This window comes from Patiria miniata, unplaced genomic scaffold, assembly GCF_015706575.1.
Source record: "Patiria miniata isolate m_02_andy unplaced genomic scaffold, ASM1570657v1 HiC_scaffold_9, whole genome shotgun sequence".
NCBI classification, from domain to species: Eukaryota; Metazoa; Echinodermata; class Asteroidea; order Valvatida; family Asterinidae; genus Patiria; species Patiria miniata.
Window position 1 is genome coordinate 11,786,364 of NW_024037076.1, and position 25,345 is coordinate 11,811,708.

General features: G+C 38.8%; 2 protein-coding genes across 3 annotated transcripts in view; one reads left to right on the forward strand and one right to left on the reverse strand.

Moving 5' to 3' along the window:
* Positions 1-5,508, forward strand: part of LOC119720631 (coiled-coil domain-containing protein 180-like) — a 56,294-nt gene extending 50,786 nt beyond the window's left edge. For both annotated transcript variants that reach the window (XM_038190380.1, XM_038190381.1), the window contains one exon: positions 4,168-5,508. In XM_038190380.1, the coding sequence (XP_038046308.1) occupies positions 4,168-4,296 (129 nt within the window). In that variant the 3' untranslated portion in view covers positions 4,297-5,508. The remainder of the gene's footprint in view (positions 1-4,167) is intronic.
* Positions 5,509-6,886: 1,378 nt separating this feature from the next.
* Positions 6,887-25,345, reverse strand: part of LOC119721074 (protein sidekick-1-like) — a 168,815-nt gene continuing 150,356 nt past the window's right edge. Inside the window, exons 25-31 of the mRNA XM_038190960.1 lie at positions 22,432-22,611; positions 20,253-20,376; positions 17,288-17,415; positions 16,000-16,081; positions 14,373-14,641; positions 11,504-11,598; positions 6,887-10,013 (exon numbers count right to left, since the gene is read on the reverse strand). Of these exons, the coding sequence (XP_038046888.1) occupies positions 9,858-10,013; positions 11,504-11,598; positions 14,373-14,641; positions 16,000-16,081; positions 17,288-17,415; positions 20,253-20,376; positions 22,432-22,611 (1,034 nt within the window). The 3' untranslated portion in view covers positions 6,887-9,857. The remainder of the gene's footprint in view (positions 10,014-11,503; positions 11,599-14,372; positions 14,642-15,999; positions 16,082-17,287; positions 17,416-20,252; positions 20,377-22,431; positions 22,612-25,345) is intronic.

Genomic DNA, 25,345 nt, shown 5'->3' on the forward strand with positions numbered 1-25,345 from the left:
AATGTTAGAAAAACCAAGTTAAAGACTCGCGACCCATTTTTCTTGAGTTGGTCCATATACATTTTTTTTTTTGAAATTAATGTTTATTTTTCTAGGTATTTATTTTCATTGACTCTGCTATGCAAACATGTATTCGGTGCAAGGTTGTCCTTTCAGTCAATATCAGTCAATTAACAGTTAAGAGGAATAAGAGTTTCCAGCCTACAATAAGCAGGATTGACTGGCTGTGACTGTTTATGTAACATGATACATCTGTGCTTTGACTGTAGGTGATTGATAAGCCAGCTGTGCCAACTTCTTGTCTGCTTTTGTCTGTTGACTGAATTTGACTAGTCACAGTGCCTGCGTGAAATATGATGTGACTGTTGGTGACTAGCCTGTGTAAAAGGCCTGGTAGAGGAAGAGGATTCATTTTTTGACTGTCTGTGACTGTTCAGATAGCAGGAAGTTTAACTCCCAAATCAAATTACCGTAATCACAAAAAGCTTTATTGCTTATTGTGCATATACGTAAATTATAACTATAAGTCATTTTTTATTTTTCCTTTCTTTGTGGATGCGTTTGTGTATTTGGTCACACTCTTGATTATACAGGGCACAAGCCATTCACCGTGTTGCCACAAATCTAGAGATTTTGATTGTTTTTGTAGTCTGTTCTAATTCTGTGAAAGAACATCTATACAATAAGTTCTATTAATGGGACGCATCCCCTATGAAATTCAGCCGTGAATTTCATCAAACAAGATGAACTTTGAACATGTCAACATGAAAAATTGGACTTAATCAACTGCGGTAATTCCAAATTAATTTTTTCTGTAAGGCCTCAAGTGCTAGCTAGACCACTGGAACTCTCTGTTACCCCACGTTCCTTCAAGACCCCCCTCACCCCCCCCCCCCCTCGGGATATGTGCAATTCCCAGATAAGGCCCCAAACCGACAAAACAGTTCTCTCGAAGCTTAGAACATAGGCGAGGTCCGCGGGAAGGCCCTTAACCCAGAGTTGCCGTTTTGACAGTCATGTAATCATTACCATGCCTAGTTACTTCATGATACGTATATCAACACCTAGCTGGCTGTTCGTGCATATGGGTCCTGGGGCTTTTGTAGGTTTGGATATGCCTCGCTGAAAGCAGTGAACATCCTGAAACGGACTTGTGGTCAAGTTTTTGAGATGGGGGAAGGGGGGGGGGGGGGATACGTGGGAGAACAAAGCCTTACAGCCAACTTCTGGCTGGGTAACTGTTGAGGTCAAATCAAATCCTGTGGTCAGTCATTAAGCTGGGGGGGGGGGTCCAGGAGGGGGTTCAAGGGGGGGTTGATAGGGGAGGGGAGTCGTTTCTTTGTTTACAGGAAAGAGGAACAAAGTTGAATTTCAGCCGGCTTCTGGTTCCGTTCAGGGTCAAATCCTGTGGTCAGTCATCTCCTTGAAGCTGGGGGAGGTCGGTAGGGGGGGGGGGTTGTTTCAGGGAAGTCTTTTTCCTTTTTTCATGGGAAAAAGAAACAAAAGTTTAATTTGAGCTGACTTCCTGTTGGGTCAGTCATTTTCTATAAGCTGGGGTTGGGGATGGGGGGGGGGAGATGTTTGTCTTTTGTTCATGGGAAAGAGGAACAAAGTAGAATTTTTAGCCAACTTTTGGTTTAGTGATAGGGTCAAATCCGGTGGTCAATTAGTTTCTTGAAGCTGGTTATTGTAACATGACATCCCTGGGCTTTCAGCATGGTAGAGGAATTGTTGTTTTTGGACCTGGAGCAGGTCAGTAGTGGAAGCTTAAATGATCGCCTGGAAAGAACTATTTCTGACACAAATTTAGAATGGTCAAAATAACCCTTCCATCCATGACACAACTCTTGTTCGGAAGGGGGGGGGGGAGGGGGTTTCCTTTATATTCTGCAGTATTATTGTTATAGTTTTGCTTCAAAAGAGGAGTTATTTGAACATCACCAAATAAGAACGCATGACCAGTCGGCAAGCAAAATGGCATAAAGATATTCCCTCTCGTCACAGGCATACATGTTGTAAATGTGTTGGGAAAAGGGTGTTTATCCCCTTAATGTGTGCCCCATTTGACAGATATCAGTCAGTAGGTTCCCCTCATTACCCCCTGAGAATTTTCAATGGTTCCTTCCCCCTCCCTCCAATTAATGGATGTAATATCTTACTCCGTAAAAATTACAAGTACTTCAAATTATAAAATCCTCAATGGATTAGAGCTGTGCATCAGAACCAGGTACTTGAGAACCCGGCCGTTAATGTCAGGAACCAGTTTCAGATTATGGGATCGGGTACCCGTAAGCAACTTTAAAAAAAGAAAGAACTTTGAAAAAGAAAGGTTTTAAATGTCATTTGTGGGGAATTTTCAAAATGAAAACCAGGCTACATTGAAAAACAAAACAGGTTTCACGTTTGCGATGCTCACGGAAGTTGCAGTTTTCACCAGAAGTTGTAAAACTCACTGTACACACTTGTATCTTGCTGTATTGCCGCACAGATGTGGTAGTATTATCGTGCGGACCTTTACGAACAATCTCAACAGCAACTTCCGAGATTTGAATTTTGGGGTTGGGTTTCTTTAGCGGGTACCAGGGTACCCGTATTTTTTTCAATCGGGTACCCATACCGGTACTTCCCGTAAATGCACACCCCTAGGGGATGAGGTTCAGGTACAGATTGTAAAGTGACTGGCTTTTTGAAACACATACAATTACTGCAAAGGAAAGGAAAAAGAATCAGTTTTGCCCAGAAAATCCAGCTGTCAAATTTTTGTCCAGGGATCATGCCCTTGGGAAGGCCACCCCTCCCTCCACCCATCCTCTTGGGCTGAACCTGGATCAATCCATCAAATACAGACGCATACTCTGTTGAAAGCTTCATGATTTTGATGTTGTGTTTAGGGCAGGTTACGAATTACACATAGACACATATTTCCTTAAAGGCGTATAGGATCATATGATGTTTACACAGTTTGTTCGTAGCCAATAATAAGACCACTCAAAATCCAAAGAAGAATGTTCAAAACCCTTAATAGCTGTTGAAGAATCAGCTCAGTGGCTATTACAGTTTTCAAGAAAACAGTAGAAAACATACACCATCTTTTGATCACGAAACATCCATAGCACTCTGTATTCAGTCAATTGACTGATCGTTGGAAATAACCTATATTTCTTAATTTCTTCTAATTGACAGCAAGCCAAATTGAATAATTTCACAGACTGTTTAGTACCGGTACCATCTTTGGTCCAAGTAAGCTCTTTGATAATAAGTTGGTAGGTTACCGTACTTTTGGGATAAATGCAAATTTTCCCGTATGCCTTTAAGGCAGGCTGAACTGCACGTACATGCTGTACTTTCTTAATGTTCAGCCGAGACATTCACTCAGGTGCAGATTTACACCTGGAAATTTGTAATGTTGGAAGGAAATTGGGGGGTTTTACCTTGTTGTTTGCAGGTGTGAAACTCCAGTTGATTGATTAGGTGAGCAGTAACAATGACTCATGAAAATCATGCGCAATTTCACAGGGTTTCACCCGCACCTGAAGCGTTCTTGTTTGCTGGTCGCCATCCGACGATGGGCAATAAATCTTCACACCAAGCCCCTTATCCAATTAAACAAATTCTTTCAGTCGGGCCATGGCATGACAGTTTGCTCATTGCACGGCCCATGCACCTAAGGCTACATGAAGCTTCGTTTCAGACAAGGTTTTGTTTAGAAAGAGACATGAAACACCTGTTTATGTATCCAGTTTTGACATTGCCCTTTGGCATGACTTAATTGAGAAGAATTGATCATGAAGCCAGAACGTATATGTGCACTGTCTTTTTTCAGTTGTAATTGGCTATTTAAGAACCATTTTTAAAATAATTTTGATCGTCAACATTTGCTTCAAGCCTCTGAATGGTACCTCTATAAGCAATTTACTTTAAAATGTGGCATTCTTCAGGAATCTCTGCTGTGAATAACATTTATTCACATATTTTTTATTTAGCTGTTTTGTGTGAAGTTGCCTAAATAGAAAATTTGTGAAATTTGTATTACTGCCAGTTTTAGCCGAATACTTGTTGCCGATCCAAACTCAGAAACAGGACAGTTTTGTGTAGGTCACAAACTAGACAATGTCCAAATAACTAAAAAGAATGTCTCTTTTTCTCATTATTTGTCTCTTTCTGCAGGACTACCTGACAGCATTTGACAAGAACCTAGCCGACATCGACTGTCAGCAAGAGGAGCAACTAACGGCCGAGAAGCGATGGTCAGAGAGCTGGCAGAGGTCGGTCAAGAAAGTCAAAGACTTGTATTAATATAGACAATTGAGGAAAGTATCGAATCCTGTACAGTTGATAGAATATTGTAAATAACATCCGGCAAAAGATGAACCTGTTGTAGCATCTATAATCAGGTGGTCAGGTGACTATAGTCAGGTGTCCGACGACCACATGATCATTAATGGTTGCATGATACATCCAGTGTACACATGTATGGTTACTCAAAAAGTGGCCAGTCAGATGTCTTTTCAAATGTCTCAGTCAGGTGACTAGTCAGGTGTCTGATCAGATGTCTGATCAGGTGACTGGTCAGCGGTTTTGTCAGGAGGCGGTTCTTCTGCATCCCAAATAGACCATTATCATGTTGCGGCCATCATGATGTTTTCCCATTCAAATCAACGTAACCAAAGCGAGGCTGGAAGGAAAAATAGTCTGGTTCCTTTTTGCAAAAAGAGCATTATCATTCAGCACTGTTATTGGATACAGGGAGCATGACTAAAATGGTGGCAGCATGATAAAGGTATAGCCTTAACTCTCACAGCATTTTGAAAGCACTGTGCATTTCCATATTGACGCTCTGAGCCCGTCTTCTCAAACTGGAGCAGATGCTAAGGTTTAATCATTTGTACATACAGTCATTCAAAGCATACCAATCTGGGGATTGTAAAGCGGCATTCGCTTAATGGGCATTTTTTTTACCAATTGAGTCTAATTGAGTCATTTGGATGAGAAAATTGTACCAATTTAGAAATTCATTAAAAAATTATTTCAAATCTGAACCAGTATGATTAAATTGTTCAGCTTGTACCTACTACCCAATCCAAGGGCTCCGATGACCGTTTTTTCTTCCAGAAAATGCAGATGTTGCAAAGCATTACACTTGGTTGCTTGCGATGATCAATACATTTATATTCTACATGTATGTGCATAGTTCCTGCGCACATGGAAGTGTTAACCCAAAGACACCAAGTAAACAAAACCATCCGATGAGAGCGCTACCGAAGTAAGAGTACATTATAACACCTGACCGACAGATTCTGTATCTTGATTGGCTGAGAGTGAGTCACATGGCATTTGCTATTTTAACTATCTTGCTGTGCACGGCCAAAAAGACTACACATCTGCCGCGGCCTGAAAAAGCACTAAAAACAGAAACCAAAGTAACAAGAGTTCAGTGTCAATGAATTTCATATTGAAATACAAGAACATTTTTAATTTGATTTTGGTTGAGTTTATCAGTTACCACTTTAAAAAATGAAGCAGAATCTGTGGGAGAGGCGTAAATAAATCAAATATTCACTGCTTGAACTTGTGGTGTAGTGATCCATGGAGCATACCTTTTCCCTCAGCTGTGCCTCAGGAAAACAGAATGCTCCAAGGATCACCTCAGGATGCTAGCTTTTACCGTACCACTCGCAGCAGTTAATGTTTGTATACCAGTACCCCTGGATAGGGGCCGTTGGTATAAGTGAATATATTAGTAATTTAATGGGCCTTATTCACGAGTTGGCCATTTTTGTTGAGTTCCCTGTACGTATTTAATTAATTGTTAACTGTTCAATGGGACGGCGCCAGACTATTTATGCAGGCACAATGCAGCCTGCATTTTACTGTCTTTTTAAACCTTGCCTTAAACATTAGGGTATTTTTAATTACAAATTTTAAATTATTCATTGAAGCAGACTGGAACTAATTACAGGAATTAACTTGCTTTCATTTCTCTTTGCAAGTTCCAAAAATTAAGATTTTACCTCACTTTCAATTCAATATGGCCGACTTGTGAATAAGGCCCATTCCGTCCATTACATTTAGAAATTTTGAGAGCTTAGATTATTCTAAGCATCAGTTTGTTGGAATAAATACTTGAAATTTAATGTTGAAAATTCCGTCCAATAAATTTGTTCCTTCACAGATCTGTAAAGAGTTACTATGTATATACATTGTATTTGTTATATATTTAAACCGCCGTCCCGTTTGCTTTTCATTTTCTCAGAATTGTTTTTCAGTATTATAGATTTGTATATAAGTGATTCTCAAATATAAAGTCAAGTCCATCTATGTATCTTACTGTTTATTCAAATTAGTTTTCTGCCGATTGGGGGGGGGGATGATTTTTATGTGAATAAAAAAGCCTTGTGTTGTAAAACTGTGTTTGAAATGTTTGGTTTTTTCTCCGAAAAAGTCTTGCAAGTTGATTTTGAATGTGCATCCTCTTGAATGAAATGTGAACATATGTCAGGTGATTGAACAGGTGCAAGCATTCTTATGCAAAAATTATTCAAATTTTTCTCACAAAAGCCTTACACACCAACACAGTTCACATGTTGAATGTGTATCGTCTTTATTTGAATGCGCACATTTAAATTTAAATTTCCCAGATTAATGTTAGGTGATTGAACAGGTGCAAGCATTGTTAGGCAAAAATTTGCAAATTTATCTCACAAAAGCCTTACACACCAACACAGTTCAAATGTTGAATGTGTATCGTCTTTATTGGAATGTGCACATGCGAATTTGAATTTCCCAGATTAATGCCAGGTCATTAAACAGGTGCATGTATTGTTATGCAAAAAATTATGCAAATATCTCACAAAAGCCTTACACACCAACATGGCACAAGCATTTGTCATTTTATCCACACATTTTTTTATTACAAAAAGTCTTGGAAAACGTGACATACATTCATACAATTAAAAAAAAATGTATTTTCAAAATACAAAAGCATCATGTTTTAAGAAACATCTTACTGCAGAAAGCAACATTATTTTGGTTGGTTGCCAAAATAAATAAAATGCCACTAATCATAAGCATTGGTTGAAGTTTGCACGCTATTACAAAGGTGTTACAAAGAAGAATATGAGAAACTTTATCACAAACAATAACAAAAATAAATATTAAGTAAACACACATACTTAATGACAATGGTTAACCAAATAAGTTTCAATACATGATTTCGGAATACAGGCCTTTCGTATGGCAATACGCAATGTCGATTGCCATAAAAATATATGCCCAAATTATGCAAGAAACAACACTCATTACAAACAATTTCTTAGCACTTTAAATGTGTATCCAGATACACACATAATATATGCACTGCAGTCTCTGTTTTGTCATGCGTTGGTTTAAACTTGATTAAAATATTCAGTAGAAAACACGGTCTTACAAAATAATATACATATATGTACATGTTATGTACATCTTTTAAAAATTCAGCCTTAATCCTTTGGACCCAACTCCACATGACAGATTGCATAGCTAATTACTACATGTTCCTAAAATGTGAGGCATTAAAAAAGACGGCAAAATAAGACGGAACTGGTCACAGGCCATAGTGGAGAAAAAAGCAACCAAAAAAAAAAAAAAAAAAAAAATATGGGTGACTTTTTTTTATTTCAGATTTATTGATATTTATAACCTTTGATATGTCCAATGCACATATTTTAAAGAAACAGTACAAAACTCGTGGAATAAAAGCGTTTTTATGGAAAACCAATTGGTATCTTTCATTTGCACGACTACAAAACTTGAAACTTTAAAGGCCTTTTTTTCTCAGTGTTTTACTTTTAGACATGTCGATGAGAGCACACTTTAAACAGCCATAACTTGTCAACAAAATGTTCAATTGAAGTGCAACAACAGTATTCTAAAGGAGAATTTAACCTCTTTCTTAATACCCGCAAACTCTCATTTCAACCTCTGCCTAGTTCTGTCTCATTTTGCCAGAACGCCTCACATATGTCTGGATATTTTTTATAAACCTACAGGAATTTTTACGAGCGACATCAGTCAATGAGAAAGCCTCTTTGTGGGAGAAAGACCCGCAAACAAAATTATGTGATTTGAGAGTCAAAATGCAACTTCCATTAACAGTTGTATTTATAAAAAAAAAAAACTTTCTTTTTTTCTCTCTATCATAATGCAAACGTTTCAATTGAATTATGTCGAATCCCACCAAAGAAAATGATTCATCCAACCAATAGTAAAACAAGCACATGTAAAAGTTGCATTTCGATTTTAAGGCTCTTCGATTTTAAGTCTGCTGAACTGAATATTTCAACACACACCACTCGCAGTACCTAACAATTTTTTTTACAATCTTAAGCGAGTTGTTTGATTAAAAAATTTCACAAAAATACCGAGGCAAATACAAAGGCACATGTAAATGATGGTCAAATCCCTAGGCATAATGTTAAAAATAATACCAATAGCGATCAAACATGATTATAATATAAAGTACCACACCCACTGCCACACACAAGTAATTATGAGTAAACAATCAGAAATAAATGAATTTGAAGCACAGCCTGGTTAAATATGGCACACACACAAACCTACAAGCAAAATTACCCACTTTATGTAAGAAATGACTTCATCTTGAATATAACTGGCTAATCTTGATGACTTTTTCCTTTAGTTCTGCCTTCTAGAATATTGAACCTAACAAGAGCTGTGCATCGAACCGGTACCTGCCCGCTGATGTCGGGAACCGGTTCCGGATTACGGGATCGGGTACCTGTGCCCAACTTTACAAGTTACTTCTCAGACATGAAAAAGAAAGGGTTTGAATGCCATTTGTGGGAATTTTCAAAGAAAACCAGGCTATATTGAAAATCAAAACACATTTCACGTTTTATGTGCATTTTTAACGTGCAACAGATGACGCTCGCGAAAGTTGTATTTTACACCGCAAAGCTATAAAGCCCTTCAGACAACTTCCGGGATTTGAATTTTGGGGTTGGGTTTCTCTTCTGGGTACCTTGGTTCCCATACTACCTGTAAATACACACACCACTAAACCTAACTGCACGTTCTATTCTTTTTCAATGTTTAATGCTGTCCAGTTTTCAGTCTTCCTAGTTTATTCATCGCAACAGAAAGCAGGTTCAAATCACACCAATTAATTTTGTTATTATTTTATTAAAGTCTCCTTTAACATGAGTTTTCTCCGTACTCTCAGTATTTTTTCACAGAAACCCGAAACCAAATCTTTCATATGTTAAAACGGCACAGCCTTTTTTACAGAGAATCATTTACATGCTTGACGGCACAGTAAAAACCAACAATTATTTCACATCCCTAGACATCATACTATGAAATATCCACATCAAGTAAGGCAACTTGAAACATCAACAGCAAAAATGCTAAAAGTATCAATTACATTGGATAAACTTTTTGGCACTTCCTTTCCTGTTCATTTTTTATAAGATTTATAACAAATATTACAATAGACCATTAACAAACTCCATCAAAAACGAAGGCAAAACTACTGATGCATAGAATGGTAATCGATTCTCAGAGAAGGTATGGGAAAAAGTTAAGGTGTGTGGAGTGCCTTGGCCTCATGGGAGTGCCTTAGCCTCGTGGTCTGGAGCGTTGAATTCACGGTCTGAGTTCACGATGTCGACGTGACAAATCTCATTTTTGGAAGTTGAAGGTGGTATCTCTCTTTCCAGGAGTCTGGTTTGGCACAGTTTTCGACCCGAAGACTTTGAACACAAGTTCTGTGCCCACCTCACACTTTTATGTACAAAGGAGTTTTTATTTCTTCATAATTTACAGTGACTAAGCTTGTTTTGGCAAGCTTTTTTGGAGTGTTATAGGGTAGTCCTTTGGTTGGAGATGACCACAGACGTAGGGCTTTCCGGTGGCTGTAAGTCACTGTGTGTCTCCTCCTGATCCAGCAGGACCGCGATGGCTGCCAGGCTGTCCTGCTTCATCCTGCTAGGCCCTCGAGAGGAAGACATCGTCACCTGGGAGAAAGAGAACCAAACTTAAAACCGATGTACTGTACATGTTCTGTGTCTTAAAGGAATTGGATGTGAAGATATAACCAGGGTTTCCCTTAACACTTTTTTTCACTAAGCCAGCCGGACTAGTGAACCAGACTCTTATCTAGCCGCGGGCCTTTTCACTAGTCCACAATAGCGTTTGTAAATGTTTGCACCAGAGTTACATAAACAACAATGTTATTTATTTACAATAATTTTGATTCGCCAGGCTGGATACTTAGGAATAGTTTTGACTAGTCCGCTGCTGTTTTTAGTCACATTTGGCAAGTGGACTACTGCTAAGGTCGAACCCTGGATATAATAATGCTAACAGTGACCAAACTGGAGAACAAATGCTGCTAGGATTGAAACGTCAGACCGTCTTCATTTTTTTAAATTTGTTTATTTTAGGTCAATCCTGTCATTCAGCAGTTTGAAGCATTTTATTCATTGTCATGGAAAAGATACTCGACAACGTTTTGAGCTCTGACGGTGTTCCAAATGCCGTTTCTGCCCAAAAGCTTTCAAATGTACAAGCATTGGGTATTTTCAATGTTCCATCTTTTTAGCTACACATGTGCGGATAAAAATTGAAGGTTTTTAAAATTGGCTCAAACAGTTGACTCACAGAACTTTCAAATATGTGAATATTGTTTTGTCTGATATTTCCACAACGTCATACACCACTGTACACTATGAAAACTAGTAACTTAGCTTAAAGACATAGTCCATCATTTGTAATTTGTGCATTTTGTTCGTTTGAAGCACAAAAGTGTTCAAAATCTAATGAAGGATACTGAACAACTAACCTAATGAAGTTTCAGCTCAGCTTCAGCTGTATATTCCGAGAAAAACAGCATTCTAGGATCTTAATTTCAAATCAAAAGTTTGCTAAATCATGTTTTAAATTGTTTTGAATTGCAGCTTTACGCGATGTCGCGCACTGATCCGACGAATTATAGCAACCGCGTGCGCCTGTGCGTCGTGCCAATGCTTGCGCGCGCTGCGCCGAATAACAAAACGAACTACTAATTTTAATTTTCCTACGGTGCTTCTTAAGACTCACTGTTGGAAATGCCTTCTTTCATTGATTTCTTCAAAATGAGAGCTTGCCAGAAAGAATAATTTCACAGGGAGTTTAGTCCCCTTACTATCTTTCAACCAGTATGTTTTTCAACAATAATTACGCCAGTTACTTTTTTGGATAGCTGCAAATGATGGACTCCGGCTTTAAGTTAGTGTTCTCTTTGACTTTGACTTATCGCAGCATTTTTCTAGAGCCCATGATTATGATTTTTTTACTCAAGTTGTTTTTGCAAACTGAGGTCACACTGGTCATATTAATGGTCACGGATGACACAAGAGGACAATATTTTGACGCTAATGTTGAGTCCCACGCAAATTTCTAATGCAAATGTATTGCGTACCCCCTCCCCTGTAAACTGTTCAAGTGAAGAATTTCTGACTCTCACCTTGTTATAAAGCTCATCAAGTTTATCCGGTGTGGTCTCTGAGCTTTCTAGCTGCAGATTGGAGGAGCCAGGGTGATACTTGGGATTCCTCGGACCTGAGACAGGAAAACAAAAAAACAACAGTTATTACAAACAAATGTTCACAGACAAATGTTCACTTTCTTGTGATAATTCTGACCACTTTGAAAGTGGGAGGGGATGGCATATGTGCGTACTGGTTAGGGTAGGCATTACATTCACTGTGTGGACTTCCGAACAAAAGAGGTCCACATAAACCAGGTAGCAGCGACGTTGTGTGGACTTACCCACGTCCACACAGTGTTTCCCCATTTCTGGAAAACAGGTTTAGAGGCATTTTGGGGTTAGGTTTATTTGTGGCAAAATGAAGAGAAACACTGAAGGGAATCATAGAAAAAAAGTTGGGTTGAAAGAGTTTTCACAGTTTGAGAAAAATGAGTTTTTGCACTGGTGTTTCTTAACTACACGAAACCAAGGGAATGTCCACACTTGGTAGGTAACGTAAACATGGGTGTGCGCGTATTTCACTATTAAGTATATGCTCGACTATTACTTCTGAATCCACACGAACCGGTAATGTCTTCGCATGAGTAACAGGTGCCTTCAGCAATGTATTTGAGATTGAGAACACCCAGTGGTATCCCACAGCTCTCCGCTGTAACTTCAATGCCCCAGGACATTTTTCAATAATTTGCGATTATTCCCAACTTGATGAAATATTTGAATATTCAATTTCGAGACGTGCTGATCAAGTTAAGCATGCATATAAGTGTGGCATTTGAAAAACAATAAACCCATGTAGTTTGTACGATAAAACAATAACAGCGTGGACATTTTTCATCATCTCCTCGGGATCACTCAAATTGTCCGAATATTTGAATTGAAAAACACACTTTTCAGATATTCAATTAATCAAAATCGAATATTGGTATACAGGGTGAATAAAAAAAGGCGAAACCCAAATGTCAGGACCATTATTTAGTGAAGTTCTGCATGTAGTCCTTCCAAAATCTAAGATACAAAAGCCCAATTCATAAGCTTTCTTTTAGTTCAAGAATCATTCAAATCACTCATGTACTTTTCAAGTTAAGGAATTTTAAACACACCCACCGTTTTAAAGTTCTGTCCACGGATCACAAGAAGGTAAGTGTTCTTTCAACAAAACGAAAAACAAATCACATAGGGATTCGTGTGAATTGTTTTTGTTTTGCTGAAAGAATGCACACCTTTTTTGTGATCTGTGGACAGAACTTTAAAATTGTGTTTAAAATTATGTAACTTGAAAAGTACATGAGTGATATGAATGATTCTTGTACCAAAAGAAAGCTTATGAATTGGGCTTTCATATCCTACATTTTCAAGTACTACATGCAAAACTTCACTAAAATAATAGTCCAGAGATTTAGGTTTCACTTCTTGCACTTCTTGTCAATATTTTTACACTGTGAAAGATCTAAGCTGAAACCGCCTTTAAGCAGAGTCTTCCGCCTTCATCAATGTTTACAGTCATTTCCGCTGTATATCCAGTGGCATGTCATTTAGCACCAAAATGCATCACCAGGAAATACACGGGTTATTCACGTTCAGTCTTTTTTTATAAAACCGTTGAATGAACTGACACACATTTTTCAACTCGCTGTCATCTCCCCATGAATACTGAATCGAATATGGACTGTTAAAGGGTCTATACAATGACTTTTGCTTTAATAGAAATGTGCCCTGTGCAAGTTTCTCCTCCTCTTGAATGTATGAAAACTATCTGACATCTCTTCTGAGTTAATTTTATCAAAACGAAAAATTAAAATCCAGGCCCTTCAGGACAACAGAGGGCGCTGTTGCTGTGATGTCATTTCAGGAAGACACTGTTCAGTTTAGGGGTTTTGTGTTCAATTTGTAAGCCCAACAATTTGCTCACTGAAAACATCTGTGAGAAAAGTTTGCTCAAGTTGCCTTACTACCCTTCACTGACACAACAACAAATCACCAAAGAAATGAAAATTCACGACAGCAAAATACCCAAAAGTCTTGCAACTTGTGGTGCTGAGATAGCTGTAACATTGAGGTTTCTGCCTTGAATCAGACCTGCCAACCTTTGGGATCGAAAAACTTTATTCTGAATCTCCGAAAGTTGTATTTTTCACACAAAAAACTGTATTTTTCAAAAAATATACATAGACAAGCTATACGTTATAAACAAATGTGGCTGCAATGCTCTCGTTACTACATCGTTATTAAAGTTAAAAAAAAATGACCAGTTTTTGATATCGTGTACACATGTACATTGTACAGAGGGAACCGCGAAACCAGAATCAGTTCGTGTATGTATCGTTTGCTGCGTGCATGTGTATGTACTGTACGTTGATTCAGTCAATTTTATCTAGCATAATGTACACCCACGGCCGCTTTGAACTAGGATTTTTTCAGGCGTGTTAAAATGGTAAAAACCAGTATTTCATGGGGGAAAACGTACGGTCGTATTTTCAACAAAATTCCCGTACGAAATACGGCAAAATCATACTAGTCTGTGGAATACTCATGAATATGGCACCAAAAAGGCACCAAAATACCCTTGAATATGGTAGAACAAAATTACAAATAAGGAGTAAATGGGACATGAAAAAAAAAAAAAGAATGTGTCATAGGATTCCTGGGTAATGATTGATTTAAAGAAGGCAGGAAGGTTCCTGTTACTACTGCCTGTTGAGTCTGGGCATACGGCATTGTGCACTGAGAAAACAAACTGTGGTCATGCAAGAATAAGTCCAAATTTCTGCGTTTAAACTGAAAAGCCTGATACTATGCATCTACCTAAATAAACTACTGAACATCTAAATACTTATTCCAAACTTACTCCTAGCCGGCGTGTACAATCTCCCGTTAGCTCTAGGCACGGTGCCGGACCCTTGATCCACTGGCCCGGCCCCGTACGCGGCGTAAGCCTCAGCCTCACGACGGTGATCCATGGAAGGGGAGGAGCTGGCCCGTGGGCGGTTGGGATCTCCGGGCCGGTCCACCATGCCGCTCAGATCGGCGAACTCCACGGGCGGGGAAGGGGTAGGGGTGGAGACTGAGGGGAGGCGAGAGGGGTTCCTGGAGCTGGCTGCAGACGGCGATTTGGAACTGGTAGAAATGGAAGGGAAAGCATGGATTTCGTTTGATAGGATTAGTCTGAACTTCAAGTGAGAAATTTCAGGACATGTATAGACTCCATAGGCCTAATTCTTGAATGAACGAAGGAATGTAACAATGCCATTTGAAGGTGTAAAAAGACGTGGATCCAAGATTATTGATGTCAGTTTACATATTGCTTACTGCTTAAAAATTAGTTTATAAAATATTCATTTTTAGATTTAAGTGAAGTTAATAAACTGCTTCAAGAAATGAAATTTTTCTGGTGTTTATATCCAGAAAATGCCACTGCATGCATTGCTACAGTGTCATCATTTGCTGTTCCAACGAAATGAAAACACTTCGGCCAATCATAGCCCTGATTAATGTTCGGCATGGGAGCACAAAAGTCTGACATGTGTGCACACGCATACTAAAATTTGTATCCTTGTGGAGACATTTCTTTGTTCTTGTGTAGTAAAGTTTTCAAGTTTGAAAGTGTAGTTTCAAAATGCTCTTATTTTAACCAAAATTAATTTCCTTGGCTGAAATTCGGACTTGATGATATCCTTTTCTAAAACTCTTCCATTTGCGACGGATCAACCCACCTTGGAAATTCCTAGTTTTTGAGTAAAATCCATATATCTATTTCGTGAAAACCTTGTGGAGACTTAGTCATCTATAGAAATTGCCCTGTGGAGACGTATACAATCTTTTGTTCCTTATTGTGTGCATGTCTCCAGAGGGCACGGTGTGTCAGATCACATGTATGATGCATGTGGCTGGAATATGCATTGTTGCATTAAAAGAGGCACACGCATTGTGGTCCCATGTGCGCAGTGGGCTAGACTTAACCCCTTAGTCACTGTAGCACCAAAAAAAACCACGCACTCTATGGTTGTATCGATTCTTCAGTGAATAAACACAATGTAATACAATGTAGTACAGGTGCTTTTGGGTTAAATAGTAGTATTTAAGGTCACAATCGGTCAAATTTTCTTCCTTACCTCCTGGCCTACTGTGTACAAACCAATGGCGGTCTTGACCAATATTGACCCAAGTAATAACAAGGCTGACAATGCATGTTCCCATTTTGAATGAATCAATCTATTTTACATGTATTCCTGAAATAGTACTTTGAACCTAATACACACAGTCATGTTGAGACTACCTTTACATATACATGCAAAGTGCACACAACCTCAGTAATATGACACAATGTGGCTAAATATGGCAAGTTATATGCATCACCAACAGCATGCAGTATTCAGCTAGGCTTCAACCACCCTTCCCTTAATGCTACCTGTATAACAGGACTTAGCAACTTTAATGACTTGTTGAGATATTCGTGAGTTTCTGGCGTCACTTACTTTGGTCTGGATGACATATCCAGGATGATGTCATCGCTCCCACTGCGCTGGCTGGATGAACACATCTGATCATTGTCGATCACTAAAAATAGAAGAAAAATTGCACAGAGAAGGTTCTGCGTTATAAAGTAGGTGCAAAGGAACGGCCCTGGGAATTTGTACAAACTTTAATGAAAGTGTGAAGACTGTTTGAATTTGATCTGTCAACAGTTGCTCACCAGGAGACATTGTGACCTTTGAACACGAATGCGAGTTCTAAAATGTGAAAGTTGGTGATCTTTTAAAACATTCATTATTGTAAAACAAGAAAGATACATGTGTTCATGATCTGATACACCGTGCCCTCTGGAGACATGCACACGATAGGGAACAACAGATTGTATACGTCTCCACAGGGCAATTTCTATAGATGAATACGTCTCCACAAGGCTATCACGAAATAGATATATGGATTTTACTCAAAACTAGGAATTTCCAAGGTATGTTGATGTGTCGCAAATGGTAGAGTTTTAGAAAAGGGATATTTAGTCCGAATTTCAGCCAAGAAAATTAATTCTGGTTAAAATAGGAGAAATTTGCAACTGTACTTTCAAACTCAAAAACTTTAGTACACGAGAACAAAGAAATGTCTCCACAAGGATACAAATTTCAGTATGGTCGTATAAATTGTGTTCATGTAAAAATTTCTTGAAAACAAATTGTCTCTGAAGGAAAGATAAATTAAATACAATTTTTTTAAGCACCACAACATTTCTGTTCACTTCCTAGACTGATTGATATCTTTGATTTTTGTCTCCCCTAAATGCCTCGTTGTAAACTCACCTTCATTATTTCAACACTTCAACCAGAACGTATGTGAAAATATTACATTTTCACAGACCGTTTTCACAAACTTATCCATTTTAAAACCAGTTAAATGATTAACTTCAAAAGGAATTAAAAAAAAGAAGTTGTATTTGAACATTGAGATCACACTACGTAAAAATAAAAATAGAAAAAACACTTAAAAATATGTGTATGACATAAAGAGGATGAAAAGTTTACTCAAAAATTGGTTTAGTTTAAAAATTAGTTTGAATTGTCACATTCCCAGCGTCACATTCCTTTCCTTAAACTCCAAATGCATTTGCAGTACAAACTTCGACTGCAAACTTAAGTTTGCATGTAGACAAAAATATGTCTACACACTGAACGTGGTAAATGGTCAGAAAATGTCAAATGTCTGACACTAATTTCACCCGATACATAAATGCTTTTTTTTTTTGGAGCAATACGTGATGCAACGTACAGTAGTTGGATTGCTTGCGGGCTTTCTCGTCGCCGCGTCGTTTGCACCAGACCAACAGGACGACGATGGCTAGACACAGGGCCGCGCCAGCCAGGCTGACAGCCGTGATGAAGATGATCAATGAGTTCCTGACAAGTCAAAGAATAACGAAAAAAAACCAATTAATCATAAACTAAAGCAGGATACAAGCAGACACGTCCGATTACTGTGCTTTGGTAATCAGGGAGGGTTCTGAAGGTGGAGGGCGAAAGCCCCTCCCCCCCCCCCCCCTCCTGATTTTCTTTGTCCTCCAAGAATTCATGAAAAACATAATTTCTTTAAAGGGAAAATACAACATTTGCAAACATCAAAAAATAAAACTACCAAGTCATTTTGAAATACCTTGCTGGACTGTTAGTGAATGACAGTGTAAATCATCCTGTAAAATCATGGCACCTGGTATACTGTCATTTTCAAGAAAAGTGGTATTTTTGTATCAATTTCCAACGCTGATCGGCCGATGAGCGTTGGAAAAAACTGGCTTTTTTTCAAATACTGGCCCCCAATTGACCATCGCACTTGTTTGCAATCGATTATAAACCTATGAACGGGTACGAGCCAGCTAGACTGGTTCCCTGACCTTACAATTCCCCAATATATGTAAACTGCTCTGTTTCTTCTTATATGGAGTCAGGGAACCAGACTACAGGAAAATGATTGTTTTTCTTGGTTTTTATAGCATTTCCTAACCCAAAACCTAAAAAAAGTCAGTGTTAGTTGTTACTATATTTGCTACATATTTCCTACCCCCCAATTCCATCTATTTCTGAAAATTACAGCAAAAGCAAATGACGTATGTTCCCTTTAAGTTAAAACATTTTGAGACATTCAACAAATATGCATATCTGAAAGAAAAAAAAATGCGTACTGAAGTAAAAGTGCAATGTACAATCGTACATATAGGTCTTCCAAAATTGATTAACCCTAACTCCATAGCACGATTTACTAGGAACCATACCCATCCTGGCAAATTCCAGCACCCTATGGGAAACTGCAAACACATATTTTGACTTTGATTCTGGAGGTATGCCAACCCAATGTAAAAGACTGTCATTGTACCCATCCTGACAGATTCCAACAAAACATGCCATTGGAGTTTGATGGGTTGAGTTCTGTTAGGGTTAATGTTTGTTAATTTGCAATCAGTTACATATCCGTGAAAGAGCATTGTATCTTCCCGAGGGACAAACTGGGATCAAACCACAAGGGGGTGCAAGTCAAAACGCATTACTGAACATTTTTAGAAGGGAGAGCTTTTAATGAAAAACTTGCTTTGCATCAAAAAAAAGTTGTACTCATCAAAATGTAATAAACCTTGAAGTCCACTGTCCAAATGTTTAGTAATTATTAAGTTAGATGTTTGATATCGAGTAAGCATATAATTGCATCGAAACTACAAATGCTAAACTTTAAAATGACTCAAGTTTAACTTCCTGAATTTTGCAAGGGACTCTAAAAAAAAATCACTTAAATGTAACTGACACCATTTGCAAACAAAATGTGGATTTTTTTTCTGATTCACGGAACAACAATACAATGAATCTGAAGCACGTTATTAAAAACTAACTTGTTAAATTTCAGCTCAGTAGATATTACTTTTTGAGAAAACTTTGATATTTTTCGTATCTTCATTTTTCGTGACGCAAAGTGTTGGTTTCTGGTGAACAGGCGATGGTTTGGTCCTGACCACCGCACGGAAATGATAAAAAATTCCACTTTTCTTGAAAAGGACAGCATACTAGGATTTCATAGGATGCATGATCCTATTATTTACTTACAATCAAGTAGAATATGTCATGGTATTTTGGCAGCTTTGTTTTTTTAATGTTTGCATATAGCGTCCACTGCCTTTAAAACCAGACAACTCTCAATCCTTGAAAAAAAAAAGGGCACGCACTAACTTTACAACTGTAGTTTTACAACTTCAAGCAAAATTAATTTGAGGCTGCAAAGTATGATCCCCAGGAATGATACATCTGCAAATGACACACTGTGATTATTCACATTCCCACGACGATTCCGTCACCTAACTTGCATTGCATTTTCTGGCTATGATTGAAGACTACATCAGTCAGAGTCAGACTTAGGGGAATATACCCATTTCCGTTTTTGGGGAGAAGACAAAATTGAAGAAGAGTGCAAAATCTTTAGGCTTTGAGTTTGCTTGTTTCCGGATATTTATCAAAATACGATGACAGTTTGCTTAAGTGCAGTGTTATAAGAACTTCAATCACCATGTAGTCTGAGTATCAACCGTTGTCCAACAGAGCTCCCTGGCTAACCAATGTCTCATGTATGTCAGTAATGTAAATTTTGTGCGACCCCACGCGCCAAGGAGTCGACTTTAAAAGTTGTGTCTACTTTAGAAATTGTGACCTCATTTCAATCAGAAATTTGGACTAAGCTGTTGATTGGCTGCCATGTTTTTTGTAATACAACAACAGGTTATCGAAGACCTGGCTGAATGGTCAGAATCTCGAGGTCAAGACGCGGTCTTGTTTTGCATAATTAATCGCCGAATCTGCTCGCATATCATAGACCACTGCTGTGCAAGGGGATATTCCATAGACTACTACCATGTGAGTCATTTTATAAATTTAGGGTCCAAAGTTTGACATTTTTCTGTCTCTGTTACCTTGGTACTTTGTAATTTGCCATTCAAGTATCAATAAAAATTACTTTTTTTGTGTTGGGTGGGTAGTTGGAATCCTCAACAGTTTGGTTTGATGAAAATGGACTTTGTGTAGAATTGAAAATGTTGAGGATTCCAATTGCTTAAACACTGTGCAACATTCCTTCAAAGACCTTTAGCTCAAAAGTGGCTCTGGAGACATGTGACTCATTTTTGCAGAGTGGGTCACATATATATAAATAAATAAATACAAATAAAGGAAATTGCAGAAGTAGAGGCGTGTGTGTTACTCACAGTGGATAGGCCACACCACCTGGGAACTGACTAATCGGTGCTTCATCTGTAGCAGACTGTGTGGTGATGCTGGGTGGCGTGGTACCATGCAAAGATGGCGGGGTCTCGGTTGCACGGGCCTTGCCTGGAAGGAGACGGGTTACAAGACGAGATAATCAATGACAAGCTTCCAACAAAAACCTAGGCATTATTACAGAATAATTTCATTTTGAAAAAAAATGAATGTGACATTTTGTAGGAAACCATGAAGTATCAAACATGAGTAACGAATCAAATTTTTATTAAATCAAAATTCAGAATTGGTACCTCCAAATTCAAGGGATAGACTTTGTGTACCATAGCTTTATTAATTAATATTGAAGAAGAACTCTTTCTTCTTAAATCTGAGTAAGTGCCCTGGCTTGGCAGACTTCAGTGCTGCATCATGTCCTTAAAGGCTCATTTGTATTTATCCAGAAAGTAACCTACCAAATTATTATCAAAAGCTTACTTAGATTAAAGATCATTCTGGTACTAAACACCCCGTGAAATTGTTCAGTCTGGCTTGCTGTCATTTAGAAGAAATCCAGAAATGTAGGTGATTTCCAACAATCAGTCCATTGACTGATTTTTGGCAATAAAGAGTGCCATAGACAAAATCATGTTTCATGATCAAAAGGTTGTGCATGGTTTTCACTGTTTTCTCAAAAAGTGTAATATTCACTGAGCTCAAACCTCAACAGGTTAGGTTTTGAACATTCTTTGTCGGATTTTGAGTGGTGTTTTTATTGGAAATGAAAAAAATGCATGAAAGCAAATGATCTAAATATGCCTTTAAGATGCTTGCTTTGAAAAGTAGGCCACACAGTGTCTTCTACGCTTCCGGTAAGGAGTCTGTATACTCCCTACCCACCATTTGGGTGGACAGGTTTATGACTATGTGTTGAACTCATTCCCCCAAGACACGGTTCCATTTCTGGTTAGCGACAGGTGTGGGCAGTATTGCGTCAGTCGTTGAAAACATCTATCCATTTGCACACAAGGGCCCAGTTTTTTGGCTCTGCTTCTGCACTTACGATCACCATTTTGCGCTAACATGAAAAATCATGTAAACACAGAATCCTTAGTTACGGGATGTATGCATGGATGCGCATAAGCCACAATAACTAGCTAACCTGTGAAATACGCTTACAATAGGCACAGAATTTTCTGCTACTGTAAGCACGGATTATTCACTATAACAGTAAGCAGAGCCCTGAAATTGGGCCCACCTTTTAACAATTCAACACTCCAGACTTAAGAACCACTGAGTTTTAAGTAAATAGGTCTGGAACTAGACAAGGCAATGTTAGAAGCTCCCAGATGATGTGTTCCATTTTACATGCATCCTGATTCAAAGCCATATAGGATCATTTGCTTTTATGCGTTTTGTTCCTTTCCAATAAAACAACTATCCAAAATCCAACGAAGAATGTTCCAAACCTTACCTGTTGAAGTTTCAGCTCAATGGCTATTACACTTTTCAAGAAAACAGTGAAAACCATGCACAAAGTATTGATAATGAAACACAATTTTGTCAACAGCACTCTCTATCACAAAAATCAGTCAAACGACTGATCAACTACATTTCTTGATTTTTTTTCAAAATGACGGCAAGCAAGACAGAATAATTTCACGTGGTGTTTTAGTATCAGTACAATCTTAAATCAAAGTAACCTTTTCAGGCGCGGATCCAGAGGGGGTTTTGGGGGTCCAAAAAACAAAACAAAAACCAGCTCTGTCAAAAAAAAAGAAGTCTCATACAAATTCCTAAAAAATAAGTCGAAAACTCCCCCCTTGCTGTGACACCCCCAAAAAATTATACTGGTCTAATGTCCGCCTGTTCAAAATACGGTACACCATTCTGTAATGAGTGTTAATAATCGTCGAATTTGAACAGCGCCCCCTATTAAAATTGGTACCAGCCCCCCCCCCCCCCCCCCCCTTCAGTTTTTGATTTTACGGAGGCCAAGTCCCCGGAGAAAAAACACGTGTGTACATTTTCAGATTTTTTGGCTGATGAAACCCCCCCCCCCTGCGAAAATTCCTGGATCCGCCCCTGCTTTTGATGATAATTTTGTAGGTTACTTTATGGATAAATGCAAATGATTCTACATGCCGTTAAACCAACCCCAAAAATGAGCGGCCAAAATGAACTCACCTGTAGATAGGAACAGTTTGAGCGGATCCACCCCCATGCCTGCACTTGTCCTGGCCGCTATCTCGATGGAATAGTCTGTTTCCGGTCGGAGTGACGTCAAGTTATACCATGTGTCCGTCGTCTCTACGCGCCCGTGGGTCTCGTTGCTATAAATAACCTCGCGTCGTCGTCTTGAGCTATCTGTGTTTAATTTTTAGAATGACAGAAAGGGCAGAGAGATAAATAGTTTATTCAGAGGGCAAGGAAGAGTTGAAGATAGGGCTTTTACGGTCCAGTGAAAGACTTTGACGTTGTAATACTTGTAATTTCAACGATAGGGTATTACTCAGTCATGGCGATATCCCTAACGATGACGATGTGATTATGAATTTAAATTGGCATGAGAAGATTGTGCAGATTTTTTTATCAACATACTTCCAAATCACAAACAAAGTCAAGGTTGGCGAGTCAGGTTGGCGCAGTGGTTTATTTCCTCGCCTTCCACCACCACTGTGACCCGGGTTTGATTCCTGTTCTGGTTCACATGTGGATTGGGTTTTCAGTCCCGACTTGATGCAGTGGGTGCCCCAAGAATATTTTTCAAACTTTTCCATCGTTCGTTATCTTTTTGTGCACATCTAATGGGAAATCATTTGCATGTGTTGGCAACGTTTGCAATAAGTGAAGCGCTTAGTGCACTGCTTTGGGTGGACCATCTCTGAATCATACTTAGTGAATATCACAGTAATTGTGTGACGAAAACAAAATCCCAAGCAATTGATATAATCATAGTGTCACAAACATGTTATCCTTGAAACAGATAGTTGTTAACAGCTTTGGGAGAATAACAGTTGACTGTTATGCAATCACGTCTGTCGCCTCACCATGGACAATTATATCCAATTTTAACAAGGTGATACAATTAAATTTCAGCCTCCAATTTCCTGTACTTAAAGCGTTGTGTTGACTGAAATCAAGAACCATTAGGTAAAGAATTAAAACACTTTAAAGCTCAATTTAGTTTGGGGCCTGTTTTGTATTAAAAAGATCTTTTGGGGATAGTACAGAATTCTTTTTGCTAGCGCTGTTGGAACCGAATGATCATTGTAACAGCAGAATATTGCGATGCAAAGAGCTATAAAAACGTGCCTAGAAGACAACAATTTGTCCGAATCCTTTAGCATTAATCTTCCCTTTCTTAAGTCACTCCAAAAGAGGTTTAATTTGCATTTCTTAGATAGTTCTTTTTTTTTCATTTGCAAAAAGTGTAAAGCTGATATTCAAATTTAAAAACAAAATAATAGCCAGTGTTTGTGAAATTTGAATTTTTTTTACCAGTGAAATTTATATTTTTAAAATGGTGCTGGCAGTTACTTGGCAACTCTTCTAGCAACTTTCTATTCCTAAATCATCTTTATCAACAATGTTTTGAGAATTAAAAATAACGACCAGCTACTTCATCATGGTTCCCACAGAAGTCTGAAAAACCAAATTCCACGACTTTCCCAGCACTTTCCAGGACTAAAATATGACAATTTCCATGACATGTAACGCCATTTTGCAGAGAAAAGTTGTTTGGTTTTATATATAATAATAATTTAGGAGGCTAATCATCCTTACTCGCAGCTGGTATGCTGAATTGCAAAGGACGCGGCTACAACGTGGTCGGGCCGCTGGCACGTAAAGGTGCCTATGGCTGCCGGCCACATCGACCCATAAATGACCACGGAGCACAGCCTGAGATCGAAAGTGTTTGATTTTTCCGGAGGGAGGAAAACCGGAGGGCCCGGAGAAAAACCCTCGTGGCACAGGAGAGAACCAACGCACAACTCTACTCACATGCGATCCGCGGCCAGGATTCGAACCGTGGTCACCTTGGTGACAGGCGAGCGCTTTACGCACAACCCACCCATGCCAGCATCTGGTATGATACTGATGAACCCCTGATGTTAAGCTAGCCATTTGTTAGCTTTTGAAAATAAGTTTGAATCAATAATGGTCTCCTCCTCCCCTTACAGCCATCCTCAAAGCGGCCCATCAAAAATTACCCTTACACGATCTTGATTTCCTTGACTTTTCCATGAGTTTGTATTTTTTCCAATTTTCCATGGCTTTTCCAGGACAACTTTTTTCCCAGGACCTTCCATGGTTTTTCCACGACCGTAGGAACCCTGTTCAATGTTCTTGGAACTCTTCTGCAGACAACTGCAAACATTTGCAATGCCTCCGCAAATTCTACGCCACGCATTGTGTAAGCAATGCACGGTTTGTCGTGTTTAATAGTGAAAGTGGTTGCAGCAGTACTACTCAAATCGTGAAGTAATTTCCAGAAGAAGTTAGAGCATCCACTTTTAGGTGACCTTTCCAATCAGAATGATGACTAACCCCAGACCGCACACTGACCAGACATACGAAACCAAAACGGAGGAAAAACAGCATGGAGAAGCCCACACAGATGGAACATAACAAGCCTCCCCGAAAAATTTGTGAGCACTGCTCCAAAATTTAATTTCCTGGCCGGTCGCAAAGCTTCAGCAAAGGCTTCCGTTTGATTCTGTCTTGTGGCTTTCATGTTGTGAACAAGTCCGACTATCCTTCCGTCGAAAAATTCACTCTGTGTATGGTTTTTACCAATATGCAGTTTGTACACACTTGGACTGGAAGTGCACGCACTTGGGAATATGGCAACAGCATGGGTTTCTCAATGCCCAAACTTAATTGAACCCTCCTACGCAAACATACATTCTGTGCCAAGTTGTCCTTTCAGTCAGAATCCATCAAGCGACTGTTTTCAACAGTTGAGAATTCCCAGTCTACCTAAAGCATTGGATTGACTGGCTGTGACTGTTTATGTAACTCGATACAGCTTTGCTTTGACTGTGGGTAATTGATAAGCCAGCTGTGCCCACAACTTGCCTGCTTTGTCTGTTCGTGG